This window comes from Astyanax mexicanus, chromosome 2 (assembly GCF_023375975.1).
Source record: "Astyanax mexicanus isolate ESR-SI-001 chromosome 2, AstMex3_surface, whole genome shotgun sequence".
Lineage (NCBI taxonomy): Eukaryota > Metazoa > Chordata > Actinopteri > Characiformes > Acestrorhamphidae > Astyanax > Astyanax mexicanus.
In genome coordinates this window covers 34,082,667-34,107,354 of record NC_064409.1, presented here as the reverse complement: position 1 = coordinate 34,107,354, position 24,688 = coordinate 34,082,667, and the positions used below count along the sequence as shown (strand labels likewise).

The following is a 24,688-nucleotide window of genomic DNA, read 5'->3' as shown; positions in this document are numbered from 1 at the left end:
TAGATTTTAACCTCTGCATTTAACCCATCGCTGTCAGTCAAAACACACTTACACCAGGACTGACTGGGGCGATGCAAACATCACACTGAGTGGAGGAGGGCAACCACCTCAGAACCTTCACAGCAGTTGAGGGTTAAGTGCACTCACTGCTCGAGGGCACCTCAGCAGTTAATACGGAATGAAGAGAAAACCCTGTTTCTTCAACCCCCTCACCCCCATTTTCTGCCAGTCTGGGAAATTGAACTGGCACCTTTCCATGTAAGAGTTGGAAAATGTTTGGCCAGCCACATCTGCTCCCTAAAAAACTAAGTCATAAGCTCAAATGCGGGTTTAAAAAACTATCACAGGGAGCTCTGAGTGGTCCAGCAGGCTAAGCGCTGCCAGAATGGTCAGGAGATCGCCGGCTCGAATCCTGTTCATGCAGCTTGCCATCGGATACCAGAGTCCTGAGAGCGCACAATTGGCCTTGCGCTCTCTGGGTGGGTAGATGGCGCTCTCTCCGCTCATCACTCCAAAGGGTGATGTCGATCAGCACAAGGCATCTGTGAGCTGACGTATCGGAACCAAGTTGCTGCGCTTTCCTACAAACATGCTGGCAACTAGGCAATGTTGTATCAGCAGCGGTTCAAAAAGATGCATGTGTCAGAGGAGGCATGTTCTAGTCTTGACTCTCCTGGTGTTGAGGCATCACTATTAATAGGGGGAGTCCTAAATAGTGGTTTGGATAATTGTCTGTGTAAATTGGTAGGAAAATGGGGTAAAAATCTAAAAAAAATAAAATAATTAAAAAGCTACCACAGTATATCTCACAGTGTACACAGTGTACTTTATTCTAAAATCTCAGATTGAGCAAGGAGAGCAAAGGTACCACTTTGTAATCAATTAACACAGTCCATGACTTTTGGCAAGTGAGTGAATAAGGAACAGATTTTATTTTGGATTTTGTATTTACAACATTTACTGCTCTGAAACAAAAATTATATAAAATCAATGGCTGTAATTTTTAGTTTAAGCTCTTTGGATTAAAGCTAAATGTCTTCACTTCATTCAAAACTTTAATTATTGATTTCAGATCCATTGAAGTGATGTACATTGGTAAAATTATACAAATGTGTGTAAAGGTATCACAAGTTGTATACTATATTACCCATGTGTCTGAATTTCTGTTAAATTTGCCAGTGTTCTGTGACAGATCATGTGTCACTGAATGGCTATGAACATATTTGTGGGCGGATCATTGATCATTCAATCACATCAAGTTCACGTAGGTGCAAATAAACTCATTCTGATCCTGTGAGCCGAGTAATTTATACAAACTCATTATAGTGAAAGTGGAGTAAAGGGCTTAACTAAATGCATCTGCCTGTTAGTCATGGGTCCAGAGGGCACATGTATGTTGTTAATAAAGTGAGAATTAAGTGCGAGATTGTGTGTGTGTGTGTGTGTGTGTGTGTGTGTTTGACAGCTCTGAGTGTCATCTCTCTGATAAAGCTGCTGTCTGCTCCACTGTAATGAGGGCTCTCAGCCTGGAAGCTGTTGGATAAAGGCCAGTGAAGGAGGTGTGAATTGAGGAGTTACTTAACGAGTGTAGTACAGGAGCTATGTCTCAGGGTGCTTTCAGTCACACACAAACACACACACACAAACAGAGACACACACACTTACACTTACATACAGCAGGGGACTGGGGGGGGAGGGTGCAAAACATGTTTGGATGTATACATATGAGGGATTTTAAACAACCTGGCCATTTCCAGGTCACCCTGGTTGGTTACATGAAAGGATATAGTATAGCAGTATAACCACAAAGACACACACAGACACACACACATAGACGCTCACACACACACACATTCTCTCACACACACAGACAGCACAGGGAGCAGTGAGGACAGGATCACACCGAGTGGTGCTGAAACTGAGAATTCTGCTCCAGGCACTGAGAACTGGCTGAAATCAGACCACAGCTGTGCCTCACTACTCTCTCCTGTCCTCTTCACTGCTCTCCTCTCATCTCATCTCCTCTACACTCTTCTCTTCTCCTCCTTTCTCCCCTCTCCTCTTCTACTATTCTCTCTTTTCCTCTAATCTCCTCTCTTGTCTTCTATTATCCTTATTTCCCTTCACTTCAATCTTCACCTCTCCTCTACTCTTTTCTACACCTATATTCTCTCTTCTCCTTTTCTGTTCCAGTCCTCATTTCCTCTTCCCATCCTCTCCCTTCTCTTCTTTTATTTTCCAGTTCCCATCTCCTCTCATCACTTCTCTTTTCCTACCCTCTCTTTCATTTCTCCTTTTCTCTGCTCTCCTCTCTTCCAAATCTTGTCTCATCTTCTCTCCTCTACACCCATCTTCTCTTTTCTCATCTTCTCTTCTGTTCTCTTCCAGTTCTCATCTCCTCCTCTCATCCCCCCCTCTTTTCTCTTTCAGTTCGCTGCTCTTTTCCCCCCTTCTCTTCTCATCACTCCTCTCCTTTTCTCTTTTCTCCTCTCTTGTATTCTATACTCTCCTTTTTCTCTCTTCTCTTCCAGTGCTTCTTTCCTCTGCAACCTCTCTTCCACTTCTCCTCTCCTCTCTTCCAGTTCTCCTCTCCTCTCTTCAGTTCTGCTTTCTTCTCTTCTTATCTCTTCTATTCTGTTCCCCTTTTCTCTGTTCTCATTTTCTCTCCTCCCTTTTCCTACCTTCTCCCACCCTAGTAGATCTTCAGATTACAAAGTGCAAACAGACATGTTGACTATCATGAGGAATAAATACAAACAGATGCTACAGTCAAAAGATATGTAAATAAGCATGTCACAATAATGACTATTGTCCCAGAAATAGTTGCGATAAAGTAACCAAACATTTTTTTAGTTCTCACAAATATAAACATGCTAGGCTATTGCTGATGTCTTTGAACTTTTTAGGAACCCAGCATGCTTTAATCTATAAACACTGCTTTCTCTAGGGTGACTGTGAGCTCCAAAAGTAGAGTGAATAGAGATACTTCCTGCTATTTAATCCTGATTTACAGTATTAAGGAGTCTATACGCACTAGTGATGGGTGTGGGCAGTCAGTGATGTAAGGCATCTGGCTGTGCAATCATCATAAAATGAGGAAGATTTAAAGTAAAACTCTCTAATAAATGACAGTGATCACTGAGCGATGCTGCTTTTGTGGGAGCTAAACCCAACACTGCTGAGTTGAGGTTGTCTGAAAGTGTCTGCCTCCCACACTCTGAAGGGAATTGTGACATTTAGAAACTCAGGAGAAGATATTAAATGCTATTTTGGATTTATACATTTGTGTGAACTTGCTAGGTTCGAAAAACAGATTAGAGTTTGACTGCAAAAGTTTTATTCCTGTAGTTCACTGCTGACCTCCCAGTGGAAACAGCCAAGCATGGTCTATGTTGCCACGTTGTTCTAGGTGGTTGCTAGGTTTCTACAGTATTACAGGGGGTTGCCAGGGTATTAGGAGTTTATGATATCAATTAGAGCCATAAAATCTTTTGCAATAACAATATTTTTGGCAATATGAAAAAAACGAAAAAAATATTTGTAGTAATTTTAAGAATATACTAATGCAATAAAATGTTTTATGCAGTATAAAAGTTCTAAAACAAAATAAATACTTAAACTTTTCTTTTATTTGTAAACAGCAACAGCTTAAGAAGACTATTTAATATGAATAAATCATGTAAGAAAAATATTATGTACTGAAATATTTAATGCATGCATATAAAATGCAAACATAATCGATTATACAAGAAATACCCTTAAAGAAAACATATTATAACTCTTTTTACACAAGTTAGAATAGGTCTTTGGGCTATACAAAACACGTTCATGACGTTCTTTGCACAAAATCACTCTCACATAAATAGATATCAGCAGCTCTATTCTTCAGCCAGTTTTAGTCCCTTTCAGAAGGAGCCATTTAAAAGCTCTGTCACTTTTATGCAAACAAGCTATTCCTGGCCACGCCATGTTTACGCTGAGTGTTTACCACACATTAGTGTTTGCTTGTCCTAAATGGCAAAACACAAACAAGCCAGTTCATGCTTAACTGCGACAGAAGCACAAAACTCATTGAAAGCCAGTAGGTACAGATCCCTTCATCAAACAAAGTCTCCTGGCTAATCCTGCTGTTTACTTTCTAAGGCTCTCAATCAAAATGGCTAACAGCCGCCAATCCTGTCCTTAGCACACATACACTCCAGCTTGTTAAACATACACATGGACACTCAACAATAAACAAACAAGGAATAAAACAGTGCTGTTCCCTTAAACAAGCTGCTGATGTACCTACAGAGAGTGAATGTTTAGGTCAGCATTCTCTGCTGAGACAGCGTTAACAAACAGTGTTGGGCACGTTAAAAAGTAATTAGTTATAGTTACTAGTTACTTCTCCAAAAAAGTAACTGAGTTACTAACCGAGTTACTCCACTATAAAAGTAAGTAGTTACCAGTGAAAGTAACACCTGCCTATTAAAGGCAAGGTTTATTTCACATTACAACCAAAAAACACCCATGATTAATTAAGAGAATTAGTACATGCCTTTTGCACATTCCGATCTGCGCAGGGCATATATTTTGCGCCCTCACTATCCCAAACACACACCGACATGCCCCTAAATCTAGATGTGAGATGCGCAATTGACTGGTGTGCTATGGATTGCTAAAAAAGGGACCAGACTTTATTATGATGATGACAATATTATCTTGATTACAATATCACAATATGGATTTTTAAAATAAATTTAAAATATGACAATATTACTGTGTACAATATGATATGGCACATCCATATTAAATATATCCCAGGTGGTTGTCTAGGGCACCACTAGGTGAACTAAGTATGATGGCTGATTAGTAAGGTACTTATAACTAGTTGGTTATGGTATTCCAGATTGTAGTTGTACTAGCACTTTAAATTTAACAACTGTAAATGGTTATGAGAATCATTTCAATTTGAAACAGTAAAGTTATTACTGGGTCTATACCCTGAAGAACTTTTAAAATCTATATCTGTCCCATTGCTAAATTCAGTGTGTGACGCCACAAACAGGAGTGAGAGGGGTAAACAACAAACAAGAAATAAGGGTCTAAACCAGAACAAAATAGCCAAGAGAACTAACCAAAAAAAAGGGCAAGGCAAAATCAGACAAAAGTTAAAAAAAAAAAAGGGGTCATACATGGAAATAGATTAACAAAGAAATAACACTCAGTATGCAGCTGAAAAACAGGGGCAATACTTTGCGAAAAACAGGACAAACAGATTTGTATTTATACACGGAAAAACCCCAGTAATTAATCAGAACACAGGTGAAGCTGATCTAACAATCAACTGCTGATTGGCTGGCTAAGACACATGACTGAGGTGCATTCTGGGAGTTGGAGTTTGTGAAGTTAGAAAAGTCAGTTGAGGCATTGGAAGGTGTGACACAGTATGAGCACAGCAGCAAATCACCATTAAACCAAAGCTTCTACCTGATATCTGGTCTGTTGTTTCTGTCAGGACAGTTGACTGTATGAAAGAAAAAGCTGGAGGGATTGCAGTATTTTTCAGCCTGTGTGGAATTAATACAGGCAGAGGATATGATCACTGATGATTCTGAGCTGACTTAGTGACAAGCTGATTCAGACATTTCACAAGCAGTGAAAGCAATACAGAACACAGCCACTCGATTCTTCTCTTAAAGAACGTCACTCTCACAGTAACACTTCTTCTCCTACTCAAACACTGCGTCTAAGCAGAGCCATGAGGAGGAAACACTGTTTCTATTCACGTATCAGGATTTATGATTACTGGATTAGTAAATCCAGTAAAAGAGGAAATCTTTAAACAGTTTCCCCATCTAGATTTGCATCAGATGTTCTGAGGAAACAAGAGTCGCTGGACAAAATCAACTCTAACTCCTAAAAACATAAAAAAGGCTGTAAAGTATTGTATAATTACAATATTTCACAATGGAGAAAGATTACAGCATTTTACTGTACAACAAGCAGAGTGATTTACTTTAAACTAGTTACAGAGTACAGAGTAAGTATGGCCATAAATAGATACATTATATTTCTGTAGTTATTCTTTGCAATAGCTATATGTTCTTTAAATATTTGTAGTCTTCAGTTGCATCAAGTTCTGTAAAATTATAGCTACTCATACTCTTCATTTCACAGTAAATGAAGGGTAAAATACTGGCAGCAGAAACACTGCAAAGTTACTGCATAAAGTCATGCTTTGCAGCAAAGTAAATGGCAAACTTGCTCTCATGGCCTACAACACTGTGTCCAGGCACTCAACCATCATATGCAATGTAAGGTAGCCATTGGTAGGCACGATCCACACTGATGGTGAGGGTGGGGGGGACAAACATTATGCAAATAAAGGATGTCAGAGGAAAATAAGAAAGATGTAACATTTGTGTAGCATACTAAAAAATATTAGATTTTTGGCTGTTCAATTTAGGTAATATTTACTCATAATATGGAGTATATGGTGTTGCCTTAAATGTATTAAGCAGATTCTGTATGTTGCTTTTAACAGTCTATTATTGGGTCAAATTTAGGAAGCCTGAAGTAGTAAATTCCTGGGGAACTTCATAATATATAACCACCACAAATGTTTTCCCTCAAATTTTACTTTTATATACACCACTAACAGCATTCCAAGATGCATTGCATTCTACAGTTTAACAATGTTTACATCATTAAAATGATATTTACTCTATGATTTTACTGTAAAAAAAAATACAGCAATTGGTTCCAGTGTATAGTTTTTCAGCTTTAGATGATACATGTTACACTTCCTTTAGAATAAAATCTTCAATGTAGATTGCTATAGATTGCTAAAATACGGCCCAGACTCTTGTATGACGATGATAATATTATCTTGATGACAATCATATGGATTTTTATTATTATAAAGTTACAAAAATTATGATATGGCACACCCCTAGTGTTGATATAACCCAGGTGGTTGTCTAGGGCACTACTAGGTGATCTAAGTAGGTTGGGTAATTGGTAAGGTACTTATAACTAGTTCCTATGCCCTAATAGTTTCTATAGAATTCAAGAATGGTTACTATGGTATGGTAGCGTTAAAGCTACTCAGCTGAAGTATAGCTTTATAAGGGTGAGTTTTCAGTGAAGTTTCTCCAGCACTAGGGCTGAGTGCAGCAACATTAGCATTAGCCACAGTGCTAGCTCTTTTGCCATTCAGAGGCAAGTATATTGGACTGTAGTCGGCATGTTTACCGTGATAAAACAAGGTACATGGGATGAACTTCTAGCTGATAGCGCCCTGGGTAGCGCACTCTGTGTTCCTCTGTCTAGCGCTATCGAGCAGCTACTACATCCCCCTAGAACTGCAGTTAGTAGCTAATTCTAATGCTGCTGCATCCAGCCTTAGTGCTAACTTTACTAAAAACTCACCCTTAGACAAAATATAAACTTTTATTGATAGTGTGCCTTATAATCCGTTGCGCCTTATAGTATGAAAAATGTGAGTTGAAAGTCTACAAGGCATCAACATTGGACCATCCGAGTAAAGTGTTACCAACTTATTTTACATTAACAACTAAAATGTGCTTTATTTAGACTTCCATTTCTTTATTAATGAAGGCACTGAAAAAAGGTACAAAAGAAAAAGAACTGATTTCTCCCAAAAAAGTGAAATATGAAATATGGTTATTTGCTGGAAGGGCTCAATTTAATCACTTTGAAATGAATTTTAGTGAGACTTGGGAGCCAGAACCTCAGCACTTCACCTCAGTAATATTCTTAGTAATGTTATCAGACATGAAATGTAGAACCATAAAAGTCAGTACCTGCTGATTCTGCTGAAAATGAAAGCTGCTTGTTGAGGTACCTTTTAGGCAAATGAAATGAAACTAACTAATAAAAGATTCTAAAGAAATCATACACACTCTTCTCACACACCACGGAACAAAATTAATTTAGCTTCCCTCCACCCTCACTCCTTCATGTCATCCCCGCTCCGATACGGCTGCGGGAACAGCAGACGAGCGTGAATAAATGACTAAACTTTTAATAGAAAAATAGAAAATAATTAATGGCATGCTGAAGTCTGTGATTATGTCCTCCACTTGGGGCCTGCCAGGGTAATGAGATAATGCGAGCGGGAACGGAGGCCAATCTCACATCCGGAAAAATAGAACACTTCAAATCAAACCAACTGCCTGTACTGTCAGGTTTCCCTCGTTATACCTAATTCAGTCAATAAACCAGAAATCACTCAACACCAGACAGGGAGCATCTGTAAAACCACTAATCAGGATTGATATTCCAATTCTGCTGTCAATCTGAGGTGTGTCAATGAAACAGCGCTCTGAAATGAGGAAGATTACATTGCCAGTCAGGAATACATTGATTGGCTGTGGATCCAGATAGCACTCAAATTCTGACTGGCATGGTTGGTGCCCTATCTGGTCCACATACAACCCCTGGCAAAAAGTATGGAATCACCAGTCTTGGATGAGCACTCCTTCAGACATTTCATTCTGTAAAACAAACTCTGATCAAAAACATGATACAATAATAAGGTCATTCCAAAGTGCAACTTGTTGGCTTTCAGGAACACTCAAAGAAATGAAGAAAAAACATTGTGGAAGTCAGTGAATGTTACTTTTATTGACCAACCACAGGGAAAAAAATATGGAATCACTCAATTCTGAGGAAAAAAGTATGGAATCACTCAAATTGAAGGTAGAAAATAAGGACACACCCAGTCAATTTCCTTTCCCTAAATGGACACCTGCCTCAGATTAGATCTGCTCGTTAGTCCGCAGTTAAAAACACCTGCAGTCATGACACCTTGGAGGGCTGCTGGACGAATTAGAGTGGCAAGAACCATGGCTCCAACAAGAGAAATGTTTCTTGAAACAAAAGAGAGGATTGTGAAACTTCTTGAAGAAGGTAACTCTTCACGCATGGTTGCTAAAGATGTGGGCTGTTCACAGTCAGCTGTATCCAAGATATGGACCAAATACAAACAGCATGGAATGGTTGTTAAAGCCAAGCGTACTGGTAGACTGAGAAAGACATCAAAGCGTCAAGACAAGCAACTTAAGGCCATTTGTCTTGAAAACCGAAAAAGTACAACTAAACAGATGAAGCATAAATGGGAAGAAGCTGGAGCCAATGTATGTGACCGAACCGTAAGAAATCGCCTAAAGGAAATGGGATTTCAATACAAGAAGGCTAAAAGAAAACCATCATTGACACCTAAACATAAAAGAACAAGACTGCAGTGGGCTAAGGAGAGGCAATCATGGACTGTGGATGACTGGATGAAAGTTATCTTCAGTGATGAGTCAAGAATCTGCATTGGACAAGGTGATGATGCTGGAACTTTTGTTTGGTGCCGTTCCAGTGAGATTTATGAAGAGGCCTGCCTGAAGAAAACAACCAAATTTCCACAGTCCTTGATGATATTGGGCTGCATGTCAGGCAAAGGCACTGGGGAGATGACTGTGGTTAATTCTTCTATCAATGCACAAGTTTACATTGACATTTTGGACAGTTTTCTCATCCCTTCAGTTGAACAGATGTTTGGAGATAATTAAATAATTTTCCAAGATGACAATGCATCGTGCCATAGGGCAAAAACAGTGAAGGCATTCCTTGGAGAAAGACACATTCAGTCGATGTCATGGCCTGCAAATAGTCCAGATCTCAACCCAATTGAAAACCTGTGGTGGAAATTGAAAAATGGTCCACAAGAAGGCTCCGACCTGCAAAGCTGATCTGGCAACTGCTATCAAAGAGAGTTGGCACCAAATTGATGCAGAATACTGTTTGTCACTCATCAAGTCCATGCCTCAGAGACTGAGGTGCAAGGTGGTGCAACTAAATACTAGTGATGTATTTTGAATCATCTTTTGTTTATCTGTTTTTCATGATTCCATACTTTTTTCCTCAGAATTGAGTGATTCCATATTTTTTTCCCTGTGGTTGGTCAATAAAAGTAACATTCACTGACTTCCACAATGTTTTTTCTTCATTTCTTTGAGTGTTCCTGAAAGCCAACAAGTTGCACTTTGGAATGACCTTATTATTGTATCATGTTTTTGATCAGAGTTTGTTTTACAGAATGAAATGTCTGAAGGAGTGCTCATCCAAGACTGGTGATTCCATACTTTTTGCCAGGGGTTGTATAATAAGGTCCAGAAGGTGAAAATCATGACTTGGACTACAAAGACACTTTGCAAATCAAGATACAGATGTGTGCATATATATTTTATTTTTATTTTTTTATTTTATGATACCAATGCAGAAATTCTAAAATATATATATAATAGCAATAGGACATTACTTCTATAAAAAAATACTAAGCATTAAAATGAGCTATTTTTACTTTACTTTTATCATTTGAGGAAACATAAAATTTTAAATTGATTCATATTGATAATGCATTAACTTATAACAAAGTGAACAGTCACTCATGTCTTGGCGCGCTAACTTCTAACTGCACTATGTATCTTTGGTTAAGAGTGCAAGAAAAAGGAGAAAACTCTGTAATGCAGGTAAACCAGATTTATGCTAAAATACTCTAAATCCTGTAATACTACTCACCTACCCCAGTCAATGTGCGAGTCTTTCACATTTAGTGACAGTTTTTATGTCTCAGCTTGTCCAGAAACACACTTCAAGCACAATAAAGGGACCTGTACTGGTTTTGACTAGATTTGCTACAGTATTACATCATATTCATTTCTGTCACTTTGATTTCCAAAATGATAAAATCAGACAAATTTTAATCTCTAGTGTGAATGTGATTGAGTTAATACCTCAAAATCGTCTCTCCACTGGTGCTCCACCTGCAACTTTTCTGCAGCTGTGGCCAGAGCCTGAAAGTACAGGAAAAGGAGATAATGTAACACACATTTTACACAATTCACACATTAGAAACGCACTCAAACAGTATTCTACACACTTTTTATTATAGAACCACACTCTTATATGGTTCATACTCTCATATCTACAGCATTATTACTATGCAATAGCATAGTATCAAATAGATAAGATAAAAACAGAAATTTTTCAAACAAAAGTAAAAAGAGGGATGTGATTCTGAAGTATGTTTTTTTTGTCAAATCATCAGAAACTGTTATATACAACGTACAGGAGGTTACTTTTTTCAAATTTGGAAGGAAAAATTACCTCAACTTTGTTTTTGACAGAAAAGATACATGCAATATATTGTGACTCTCAAAGATTTGTGGGAAAGCGATAAGACCTTCAGTAAAAATCAATGTAGAAAATAATTATTTTGTTTAATTTTACTGTAACATAATACAGAAAGATAATACATTCTGCACCTCAGGCCCATTACCTTGACCTATACTCTAAACTGCCACTCACTCACTATTACCCACACAACACAGGTAACCTCCTCTACCTAAAACCTAAGAGATTCAATCAGCAACATTTAACCCAAACATAAAGACCTGAAACCTAACAGCCAGGTAACTGCGGCTGTTTATGATCCGATCAGCTACATTTAACCCAACCGTGAAGACCCAACACCTAAGAGCTTAGTTCCCCTATTTCTTCTTCTCCTCAACCACTGACAGTTCCTTCATAACTGCCCTCAGCACCCAGCTTCTAAACCCAAACTCCAGCAACACAGACATGACCAATTTTGCTACAAATCCCCTATTCTCCGCTGGTCTAATATGTGCTCATTATATGTTACATTTTAACATGTATTGTCAAAATATTTTGGAACATTTCTATTGGTCTATTCATCAAGAAGCTCTGACACGTTGCAAAAAACATCACCAGATTGAATTATGTCATACATGCATGGTTTTGCACGATACAGTATGTAAAAACGTGAAAAAAAATACCATATAACCTGAATTATTCAGAATCATCTAAACATCTAATCTTACTGCACTGGGCAAGCTCAGAGCAACAAATAGCCAACCTGCTCCTCCCACTCCAAGACCAACTTTGGACCAAGCCCCAAAAATAGAGTGAACAATGTGCTGTTCAGCAGCAGCTGAGGAATGGCCCTCCTCAGTACGAGCCGCATTAAGTTTAACACCCTGAGGAGGGAAGGCAGGCTCTGGCATAACAGGATGTCACGCTAAAATTAGATCACATGCAGCTCTGCCCCACATCTCCTCTAATGACTAGGTTAATAGTACATAATAGGGGCTGATCTAGAAAGTGACTGTTGCCTAATTTCCCTGGAGAAAGCCCACATCTAATTTCTTATTCTAGTCAAGTAAAGATCATTATTGGAGATTGGTGTAAAAATTAGAAAAGGGGGAGGGGTCACTCGTAAGTCAATCACATAAAATTGATAGCACAATGAAGAAGAAGAAGACCAGCTCATACAGCTCAGCTCTGCTTTCGTTTGTTTTGCTGTTATTACACGTTTTTACATACGTAAAATACATTTGTAATTACATTTACTTTGTGTTGAAACCTACTTTAATCTGTAACTTGTAACTCAATTTGGTTCAACATTAAGACAACATAGCGAAAACAATGCAAGACTACAAAGGTCTACAACATAAATGCAAATATTTCCATGTTTGTTTCAATTGCAAACCATTATAAAGTGACAGTCTGTTATTTCCATCTTCTAATGAGTATTACAGTATATTCAGTTTATATTCTCAATAAAACTGATAAAAATAGTTCATAGTTATTATTTATGGTTAGATCTAAATTTTCAGTTAAACACATAAATGTTAAAAAAAATCAAATAAATAAATAATTTATAATACTCTGGAATAATACTGTATGGAATTCTAGTATTAATTTTAGCACTGGAAGTTTTTTAGGCATTCTGGATTTAATACTAATATTAAAATAGAATCAATCATTCATCTTATAATAGACATACTCATTTATTACACTTTGTATATGACTGAATTCTGAACACTGCTCAAATTCATAGGCATCGATATACAGCTCTGGAAAAAAAATAGATCACGTTTCTTTATAGTTTCTCTCTTTATAGGTATATGTTTGAGTAAAATGAACATTGTTGTTTTATTATATACTATTCTGTATAACTACAGACAATATTTTCCCCAAATTTTAAATAAAAATATTGTCATTTAGAGCATTTATTTGGAGAAAATGAGAAAGTTTTAAGAGTTCAGAAATCAATATTTGGTGGAATAACCCTGGTTTTTAATCACAGTTTTCATGCATCTTGGAATGTTCTCCTCCACCAGTCTTACACACTGCTTTTGGGTGATCTCATGCCACTACTGGTGCAAAAAAAATCAAGCAGTTCAGTTTGGTTTGATGGCTTGTGGTCATCCATTTTCCTCTTGATTATATTCCAGAGGTTTTCAATTAGGTAAAAGCAATAAATTCATCATTTTTAAATGATCTTAGTTTTTTTTTATAGCTGTATATAAAACTTCCACAAAGCCCAAAGTAATTTTTTTTCCTCAAAAAACTAGTCCTAAACCCCTTAGAATTTAAAACAGGATAAGTTTGCTCTTTTGTATAATTTGATCCTGCTTGTGTTGGTCGGTAATTTAAAGTGTACATTCTTCAGATTGTGAAGGCCTAATCAATGGTAGAGCTTACTAGAAAAAATTTCAAGAATTTCCAAAAAAATTCAAGAACTTCTAGTTTTTGGCCAAACCTACAGAACAAAATTCATACTGCAGTTATGTGAACATTTAATACAAGGATAACGGTGTTATTAAGATTAACTCAACATTTCAGATATGTACTTCAGTATTTACTAAAATCATTAGACCTTCTAATAAAAAAAAAAAAATAAATAAATAAATAAAAAATAAAAAAACTTTCTTACGATTCCACACTGGACAACATAGTTTTTCTTGCCAATAATTAAACAAAACAGCTAAACAAATGTTCTATTTCTGTATTAATGAATAATAAACTCATTTTAGTTTTGTGTTTTTTTACAACTAGGGTTCAGTTTCCCCTTTAGGCAAAAAAAACTATCCTTGTATAACTAAATTGTCACATCTGACACGTATGTGACCCTATGTTTTTGTATAGTTATAATATGAGAGAAGTGAGAAGACTCAGAATAAAGCTGCAGCACCATTCAGAGCTAAAACAGAGCTCTGCTATGTCAGTTTCTGTCTCAGTCCAGTATTAGAGAAGAGCTCCTCCGGCCACATGAACCTTGTTCTTTCACCCCATGAACTCCAGTCCACAGCATGGCAAATGCAAAAGCTTTCACACTCTTGGTTTGTTGCTGAAAGCTAACAAGGACAGCAGATACATGGTAGATTACAAGTTAACCCCATTTCACCCCATTTCAGCCCGGTTCACACCAGTGTGGTGGCAGGCTAGCATTAGCATGATATTAGCGCTGCCAGCTCAAGTGGCAACAGCGGCGCATTATTAATGCCACGTATTAAAAGCAGCACAGACACAACAGAACAATGGCTTTTTATAGGATGGCAGTCAAGCTCTAAACAGCATATTAATTAGCATGTCTGCTGCCTTGAGCTTAGCACTGTTATTAAGAGATTGCAGTGTCAAGATTGCTGCTACGATTCAACACTATGGTGGGTGTGTTGGAGAAGGGTGAAAAGGTAAACTTAAAGTGAATCTTTAGGAACAGTCAAGCAGGATGTCTAGAGGCACAGGTGCTTCTTTTGGTTTACATTAAATCAATATTCCAACATAATCTAGTTCATGTGTAGCATATTGTGGAAACAATGATGTGCCTGTGCATTATATTACCAAAAGAACAGCAAATACTGTGCGTCATCTTCAGCCTTCTAAATAACATAATAAGTTTACTGTATTTTTCGCACTATAAGGCACATCAGATTATAAGGCTCACTATCAATAAATGTCTATTTTCTGGTCTATTTTCATACAGAAGGCACATCGGATTATAAGGCGCATTGCATAATGGAACACTAGTAAGGAACAGGTGTGTCACCATGTTTCCTTCTAATTCAGCAGGTCTTCCCGCTGGGTGGCAAGACTGTACAGCTAAGCTGTATTAAGAAAACAAATATGTAATTGTTTAAAAAAAAAAAGTCAAACGTGCACTGGATGTTAATCTACACAGATTTCTTTTATTAAAACTGTTTGTTTGGGTGAATAAAGTGCTTCCATTTACTTACAGTAAGCTTACATTTCCAGATTTCCACTAAGCCTGTATGCTGCCCTCGCACTGCGTTCTTAAGTGTTTGCAGGACTAGACAGCTAGCTAACCCTTGGTCTTCAAATTAGTGCACAAGGCTTACTTTTCTTACTTTACTGCAACATACATGCAGTATTTGTTGGTAAAGATAGGTAAAAAGACAAACAATGTCCACAACTCAAGGGATCAAGATGGATTCCCAGAGAAAAACACTGCAGACTGAGAAAACACTGCAGACTGGCTACAATTTGTGCAATTTGTGACTGTCAAAAAAAAACAAGTTACTCTAGAAAATTAATAAAATAATGCATTCCTTAGGGAAGGCAGAACAGCCTGTGTGCAACAGAGGCTAACCACCAGCACTAGCCACAGTTAGCAGCAAATGCTGCCCGACAGTGCTACATTTAGGAACCCTGAGTGTTCTGGTAAGACACAGGGGAATATTAACTAGTAGGGTGTCCCACGTTGCTTGTTTTAACATGGTAAACATGCAGGCTACACTCCAAAATACTCGCCTCTGAACGGCGAAAGAGAGCTAATGCTTAGGGCACTTAGCGGGTAATGCTAATGCTGTTTCAGCAGTGATAGCCAGGGTTAGCAGCAGGCTTCAGGCCGATAATACTCACCTCTGAATGGCGAAAGATCTAGCCCTTAGCGCTGTTAGCGGCTAATGCTAATACTGCTACAGCCTCGAGTATCAGTGCTGGAAAAATAAACTCCTGTATAGGAGCAAATGTATTACTTCAGCGGAGTGGGTTTACTGCGCCTTACAACCTGACTGGTAAATTTCATACATAAGATGCTCTGACAATTTTTTGGGAAAATGAAAGGATTGTAAGTGCACCTTACAGAGCAAAAAAATCTGTTAATTATTTCTTAAAGAGTGCCCCAAAGTGGCCATTACAATTAAACATAGATTGGTCCAATACTTTTTCTGGTTTACCTTCTGTGTGCTACCATGTTTTTATAGCAGTACAAGATTTTTTTCATGTTGTATACAGTTTACTGTTAGCACTGATACAGGGTGGTGCAGGATGCTACTTTACCTTCACTTTTGGGGTTAAATACTGCAGGGCTTCAGTAATGACAATTTTGTACATTTTTTGTGTATTGTTATGCTGTGCATTGTTACACCCTGTACTGAGCTGAGTGAGATACTCTAGAGAGGGATATCCAGTTAGTGATGTTACAGTCTTTACTCTACTTCCCCCACAAGGCACAATAGTCATTGTATTAAAAAAAAAGAAAAAAAAACAGGCTCACTGTAGCATTTTTATTACAATACCAATACTATCATACATTCAGTACTAAATGTTTTTATGGAAATAAATGGTATATCAGTAAACAGAGAATAGATCCTGATCTGTTCTAGTAGACCTCTTATCCCTGGAAACACAAACATATTCAAAGCCCTCTAATCACAAGCTGATGAACATAAAAAAAATCTCCTAACTATCTTCAACTTCTCACTCGGCAACAGCTAAACAGCTCACCACAGACCAGTGTCCAGCCCTGTCCTCACACGCTCAGCCAATCATGATCCAAATGTGATGTTGCTCAAAACGTGAACTGTTGCTATAACAACCCTGATAGCTGTGTCTCATTAGCGAGGGCTGGACGATGTTATGGAGCGGGCTCTGGCTGCCACAGCGATAGAAGAAGATAAGCCGTGTGTTTAAGGTAACGTCCTGCAGGCCTGTCACGAATGACCCAGGCAGGGAGACGAGGAAAGCGGACACAAGTGCAGGTAAGGACTAAATAAATAATAATTTAATAAATAAATAACAAATAAGCAAAGAAACAAGGAACAAGTAACACTAAACAAAGAAACACAAATAACCAATAACCAAAACAAACGGGCGATAATAATAAACAAACCAAACAGGGCAGGGAAATATAAACAAGGGAATAAACTAATAAACACAAAGCAGGGGTATATACAAGGAACTAGGGAACACAGAAATAAACAAGAAACTAGAAAACATACACAAGAGAATAACTGAGGTAAACACGGGCAATGACTAGGGCTATGAAACACGGAAGAACACGGAGAGACAAAACAACAGGGGAAGGTGCAAAGACCGACGGAGACAAAGTGGTAGACGAGGGCTATTTAACACACAAGGGAAGTGGAAACACCTGGGGCTAGGGGGCGGAGCTACAAATCGACACAGGTGGAAAAGTACTGGAACAGAACACAGGGGCACAGGTCACGTGGAAAAGACACACAGAGACACGAGACAGGGCTAAGACCTGACAAGGCCACTGATCACCATAATACTGCTCTGCATCAAGATCTTTGGTGGTGAAAGATACTATACCCGAGAATAAGGTATCAGTTTAAGGCCATAAATAAAACTTACTATATAGACAACAGACAACACACAGAAAAAAGTATTTTCAGTATTTTGCACACCACAGATTCTTCATTTTTATATTTTTATCTGAATGCAGAATCCTAAATGTGCTCAACCCACACATACATGGCCCTGGTACAGGTCAGGTCATTGCTTATTTCTCCAGGGAACAGTGTGTGTTCAAAGGTCAAAGCACTATGAATTCTCAGCCAATCTTTCTACCAGCGCTACTAAAAGGGCAAAACATCTGATTATAGGATAAACAGCAAAATGGAGTTATAATGTTTATAGTCATTATTCATAACTGATCATTTTGTGTGGTATTTAAAGCTTGCACATGCACTAAGTACTAGGGGTGTCACGATTCTCTAAATCCTCGATTCGATTTCATTTTCGATTTGAGGGTCACGATTCGATTCGATTCTCGATTTTCTTGTTTTTTTTTTCTTGTTATTATTTTATGCCTCATAAAATTTAAATAATATATTTATTATTATTATTATTATAAATATTATAAATATTATTATTATTATTTATTAAGATATATATGGTAATGCCATCTAGTGACTTTTTTTGGTAGCAACAGTGTGCACTATTAAAACAAGCAGTTTATCAGAGCTGTGTGTGGATGGCTGGTGAAACTGCTCACTTACATGAAGCTGCAGTTCTTCATCAAACCACTAGTCGGAGCTGCAGCAGCACAAGCCCCGCTCTCTTCACTCAGTCACTACTTCAGTACAGCCCAGCCACGGGCTACAGGGCTCAGCCAGTCCGTTTTTACTGTTTCTGTAAACAAATAAAGGTTTTAACCCCACTAACCGGATAATACAGCTCACTACAGTTCATCTTTCAGCCCAAGCAGCTAACAGCAGCAGGTTAGAACAGCCGACACGGAGTCACTGCTCGGATTACATTATAAACAGGTCAGTTAGCGCGCTGCTAACCTCATGATGTTTATAACTACGGAGTTTAGTGGACACACCACGGCCGCCAGGTAAGTCTTTTAAAGGCTACTGAAGACTATTAAAGGCTATTAGAGGTTATTGAAAGCATTATTGGGGGGCAGAAATCAGTACAGGCTGGTTAGATAAGTGATGTGGTGAAACTGTGACTAGCGCTGTCACAGTGATGTTTATTAACGTCATTAAAACAGATTTTGTCAGGTATTGTCTTATAAATATTTACACATAACTTATATCTCTCCTGAAAAGCTTTTATTTTAGTCAGAAACACGCTTGTGTTTACTTTATCTGAGAGAAAGATGTTTTTTTAATTCAATGGAAAGCAACAGGTGTAGTCAATTATAAGTTTAAGATTTTTAATCCACCTCACTGTGATCTATAGTCAGTGTTCTCAAGTCACACTGACACACGCATTTCAGCGAGTTCACACGCTCTCACCTGCGCGCACCCCACCCCTCCGTTAGATACAGATACAAAACCTGCGCGCCCAACCCCCGCCCCCCCCTCCCCCGTTGGACAGATAAAAAACAGTGATCACACTCCCGCCGACACTCAAAACTTGAGAGCCCTGTCTATATTTCTATAAATCCGTTTTCAGTTTCTCCTCCGTGGTTGAAAGGCAGCTGTCTCTCACACAGCAGAACTGAGGGCGGGGCTGCGCTCATGCAGCGGCTCTCTATTTAAATGAATAGGATGCGCTGTGTTGGTGCCGCGCCATTTGCGTAGCGCGCTGCGCTATTTGCGTAGCGCGCGCGGGAGGGATCGTCGATCCTCATTTTGACTTCGATACTCCAGACCATGACCTCATTTCGATTCGATTTCGATAAAATATCGAGATCGTGACACCCCTACTAAGTACATTTATTCTTTTCAGCTCACTGACATGGAGCATTGACCATAATATTAACCACTTATAATATGCTAAGTAGAAGTAAAAGAAGAGAAGTAAGAATCACAATGTCAGTTTGTAGCTGTTTTGCTGAGAGAGGGAAGTTTGTCATTATTTGAAATAACAATGAGTTCTTGACGGTATGAGACATGGACCGTTGCAACAAGGCAAGCAAACCAAGCAATTGCCTGGGGCCCGAGCTGGCCTGGGGCCCCAGGATGACAACTGGTTATGAATTGAATGCAATGACAAACTGTGTGCGAACCCCTTTAAATTCTGTAACGATCAATGCAAAAAAAGTACAACAATGCTGTTATCAGAAACTCCAAAAGGTGGGTTCTTAGTGATTCCTGCAGCCGTCAAAATATGAAACTTCATAAGCGGAGTTATCCAGAAAGAAAAGATAAGAAAAAAAAAAAGAAAAAATACTTTGAACCCCTGTATGAGACATTTTGAAGAACGTACAGTAGTGCTGGGTGGTATGCCGGTTCAATTGGTATACCGTGAGGGGGAACTTCAATCAGTACGTGTTTATCTCATACCGCCATACCGATAGAGGGCGCTGCAGAGCGACATGCGGAACAGCACCGTCACAGAAGCACCTGCAGTCGTGTGTAGTCAAATGCTGGGCCGTACCTTCTGCTGCCATTTCTATTAAACTTGTATCTAACTTGTGCAGTAGAGCTTTTAGGAAATATCTATTTGAATACTTAAACATATATTTTATGTCCATTTATAATGTTTATGGAACTATTCAAAATATTTTGTATATTTTGTAAAAAAAAAAACGGTGTTAAATTTGTTGGAGTATCTCTACTGTTTACATTCTTCAGCAGTTTTTCTGATAATAAAGACTGATGTCTTCATATATTGTTTAATTTTTGTGGGACAAATTAAACCCTTTACTAATCAAAGCCTTAATTTAAGGCCTTAGTGTTTTATATTATATTTACTCCTAACAGTACAGTAACTTGCAAACCTATATAAAGCCCAGTCATGTAAAAAATAAAGTGTAGAAGAATTTAAAATAATAAATGCTACAGAGGACTCCAGACTTTTTCCCTATATACTTACTGTTCTAAGCCACCCAAACTGAAACTGTTCATTCCATTTTTTCATTACTGTTGTATTTATTTGTTGTATTTCATATTACTACAGACATAATGTCATCTGACTTAGTTAAACAGGCATTTATAATACATATGGCTGCTCCTCTCTCCTGGTTTTGAATGGCTATTGTGACTTACTCACACCTGGTGGGACAAAATAAGAGTAAACTAATGTATTCTAATATTGCCAATGAGACAAGACAGTAAACAATGACAGTTAAGAACCAGTTTATTTTAGGTTCATGTGGTTTACCAATTGTTTTGGTAAAGCGTCTTATCTAATCTTCAGCTGTTTTTCTGTCTGATTTCTTCATATATTGTGTGATTTTGTGGGACAAAGTAAACACAATACTAATCAAAGCCATAATTAAAAGCCTTAGAGTTTAATATTATATGTACTCACAAATCTATATTTAAAGCCTAGTCATGCAAAAAATAATAAAAAACATAATAAAAATACTGTGATATACCAAGAAACCATCAGAATCTTGAAAAATATCGCGATATGCATTTTTGGCCATATTGCCCAGCACTAACTTACAGGAAATGCTGTAAGTTACTGTATTCTACAGAATACGAAATTACAAAGGAAGGTGGGTCTTGTTAAAGATCAATACCTTTAACCTTTTTGTCCTTTTGCCAATTTTTCCACTGTGGGATTAATAAATGTTTACCCTAAAATTACAAACATATCTACCAAAGAAGAATTTTCATTTGGAAAATGACTGGTCAGTCCACATTTAAATCATATAGAAAATTGTAAGAGTAACAAGTTTATTTTAAAAAAAAAGCCAACCACCATTACTGAGTTGGCGCTGTTCTGTAAGGAAAAACAGGCCAAAATTCAATAAAAGTCAATATTTTCAGGTTAAGGTCACATTTACTTTATTAAGAGGGTCAGACCAGTTACTGAAAGCAGAAGTTCACATGCATAACAATTATTGTTGAATTACTTTGTTCAGATTTTGTTCAATCTTAATCCATTGCTGATATCTATAGACTTTACTGTGAATATGTTTTAATAAACTGAATTGTATATTACTATATTTGCATCAGAACTTAATGTCTTTATTATCGATGATCATTACCCGCTCCCAAAATCTATATCCAACCATCTTATAGCACACTGAGTCAGTGTGTTTACCCCAGCAGCAAACATTACTGAGAAAGACTACAAGTTTCCTCAGAAATGTGAGTCACTCTTTGGGAAAAGTCATAAAGGCAAATCAAATAAAAGGCAGACAGTGGCTGAAAGGAGGGTTTCTTATCCTTCATTACCTACCGGAAGCACACAGACACACACACACACACACAAACACACACATACATACAGATTCATACAGATTCATTACCGGTGTTCATCACTCACACTAATAAAAGCTCTCCTGCTTGTGTTCTTGTGGACATACAGGCAATCCCAAGATACTGGAGGAACATCAACATCTGCTGCTCTGACTGACTAACAACTCCAGCAGCTCCTTCCACACACACACACACATACAGACACACTCATACACTCACACATGAACACACATTCACACAGTATACAGACAATAAAGAAACCATATGCATGTTCCCTTCAAGCTATGCTAATTCATTCCAGCACTAATTACTACAGGAATCCTTTAAGTGCTTCCAGGGCCACTATTTGACATTACCCAAGAACATCCACCCCCATCGCTAGTAGGCCTTTACATTTGTAAGAGCCAGTGAGGGTATGAGGTAATAAGCCACAAAGGAAAGTGAGACAGAGTGCTATGCAACTCTGCTGCTCTCAAGCAAGCCATCCCTGACGAAGGCTTCAAACATGAGCCAATAAGCTGCGGCGAGTTCTGCCATAACACTTAGTAAAACACATGATAGGCGCTGTTAGAAACTCTACGCGCCTGACCTTTCCTGTAGTTCCTGTCTTCCTCTGCTGTAACTTCAGCTCTACACTGTAACATTCATTCTCTACACTTCAGATCTTTTATGATGAGCTGAGCAATATTAAAATAGACTGAACAAAAATACTATAGCAACATTTTTATTTTGCTCACATTTTTCAAAGATCTAACACTTATGTACACAAAAGGCTTTTCACTTAACTCTTAATTTTTGTTCACAACTGGGTCTAAATCTGCATTAGTGAGAACTTCTCCTTATTACTATCCACCAGTCACAGGTGTGGCATATCAACATGCAGATTAGACACAGTGATTATTACACATGTGTACCTACAAATATGTCCTGTCCTTTGGGACACTAGGCTGCAAGTTTTGAAAACTGCCTCACTGAGAAAGCTGAAGGCAAAGGCGAAGGACTGACCAAGTAGGTCTTCAGACCTAAACTCAATTGAGCACCTGTGGGGCATTCTCAAGTGAAAGGAGCGCAAGCTGACTTCACCCACCAGCACTGTTATGCCATCATGAAGCAGTGGAAGAGGAGCTATGGTGAATTCTATGCTCAAGAGGGTTCAGGCAGTGCTAGAAAAGAACACAAAATACTGACACTATAGGCGCCATTTGGACATGTTCACTGTAAGGTGCACTGAGGTGTTTATATGTACACTTTCCACAATAGTCTGAGTAAACTCTGTTTATATGCACACTACAAGTAATCCGATCAAACGTGACGCGCATGTGTTGATTGCTTAGTGTACATGCAACCATGACGACATTTTTTTTTAATAAACTTTGTTTTAATAATTTGTGTTTGTATTATTATACATTGATGTGTATTGATTTACATTTTTGTTACTTTTTATTTTATTTTTAATTGATTTATGTTAATATCATAGTCACATAGTTTACTGTGTTTTTTTTTCCTTTTCAATGTTTTCCTTATTACCTCTCTGTATGTACAGAACATTGAGCTGAATTTTAATGTATGAAAAGTGCTTTATAAATAAAGTTTACTATTATTATTTATTTATTTATTTAATAATTAATTAATTAAGGAACAAAAATCTTCGCACAGGAGAGTGCATTCTTCCAGGGGGCTTCTCTGGGCTACCGGGAGGCTACCACGGGAAAATCTCGACAGGGTAATCTGTGCAGTAACTGTAACACTACAGCATTGATAACCAGCATCTTACATGCAGACAGTGCTGGACGATATAGCCAAAAATTATAATCACGATATATTCCTTAATTTCGGTCGATACGATATAACTTTTATTATCGCTATAAATACTTTGAAGGCCTCAGAAAAACTGCTAAGAATCCCTGCAATGGAAATCTGTACACTACTGTCTGAAATTTTTATTTAAGTCTTTAAAGCCTCCTCTCACAAAAACTGTATAATACTTAATAATACTTAATAATAAATCAATGCTCCCTTTCATTTGCAAGTAGCAAAATAAAAACATGACATCTCTGTCGAACAATATAAATAACTTTACATTAAAACAGCGGCAGAGCTTCTTATTCTTTTGTATACATATTTAACAGATCAAAACAAAAAGCCTTCATATATATATATATATATATATATATATATATATATATATAAAAGCCTTCATATAAATATATATATATATATATATATATATATATAAAAGCATAGCCTAGCCTAGCCTAGCCTAGCCGGCTACGTGCCTGTATGATTACGTCATTACGCACTGACGTAGTCCAGCTATGGAGGCTGATTGTGTTCAGCTCTGCAGTGAACTGACGCTGCTAAATAAACGCCTGTCTGTGACAGATTCTGTAAATACATATCGATATGCCACAAAAATGATATCACCGTTATTGAAACATTTCTTATCGCGATAAATACCGATATCGAAATATTGTCTAGACCTACATGCAGATAACTGATAGTGATTGTGTAACAGCTCATAAGCGCTCGTTTCCTTCTGCTCCACTCCTAAACTGCAGTTTAAGCAGTTAAAAATAAATTTACCTAAAATACTATGAATATTTCCTCTCCTAATATTAGGACTTTAATCTCGAACCGAACTGTTTTTAATTTTGTATTTTTAAGAGTGGCCCTAAAACGCTGTGGCACATGCGCAAACATACCTAAACATTCCGAGTTGGGATGTAATCGGGTACAGGTGTTTACAAGGCTGTTATTCTTCTTTGTTTCAGATTATTTAAAGGATTATCCACCTCGTTCGATCGGATAGAAATTGTATTCGAAATGGCCTCAGTCAGCCTACTCTTTTCCGATTGAGGTGTTTACATAGATATGCTCTATTCCGATTGAGCCAGTAATCCGATTGTTAACGGATTATTAGGATGCATGTAAACGTACCCACTTACTTGTGT

At 37.8% G+C, this 24,688-nt stretch overlaps 1 protein-coding gene across 1 annotated transcript in view; it reads right to left on the bottom strand.

Moving 5' to 3' along the window:
- cacna2d1a (calcium channel, voltage-dependent, alpha 2/delta subunit 1a) overlaps positions 1-24,688 on the bottom strand; it is a 177,651-nt gene that overhangs the window by 99,713 nt on the left and 53,250 nt on the right. The window contains exon 4 of the mRNA XM_049474268.1: positions 10,794-10,853. Coding sequence (XP_049330225.1) covers positions 10,794-10,853 — 60 coding nt within the window. The remainder of the gene's footprint in view (positions 1-10,793; positions 10,854-24,688) is intronic.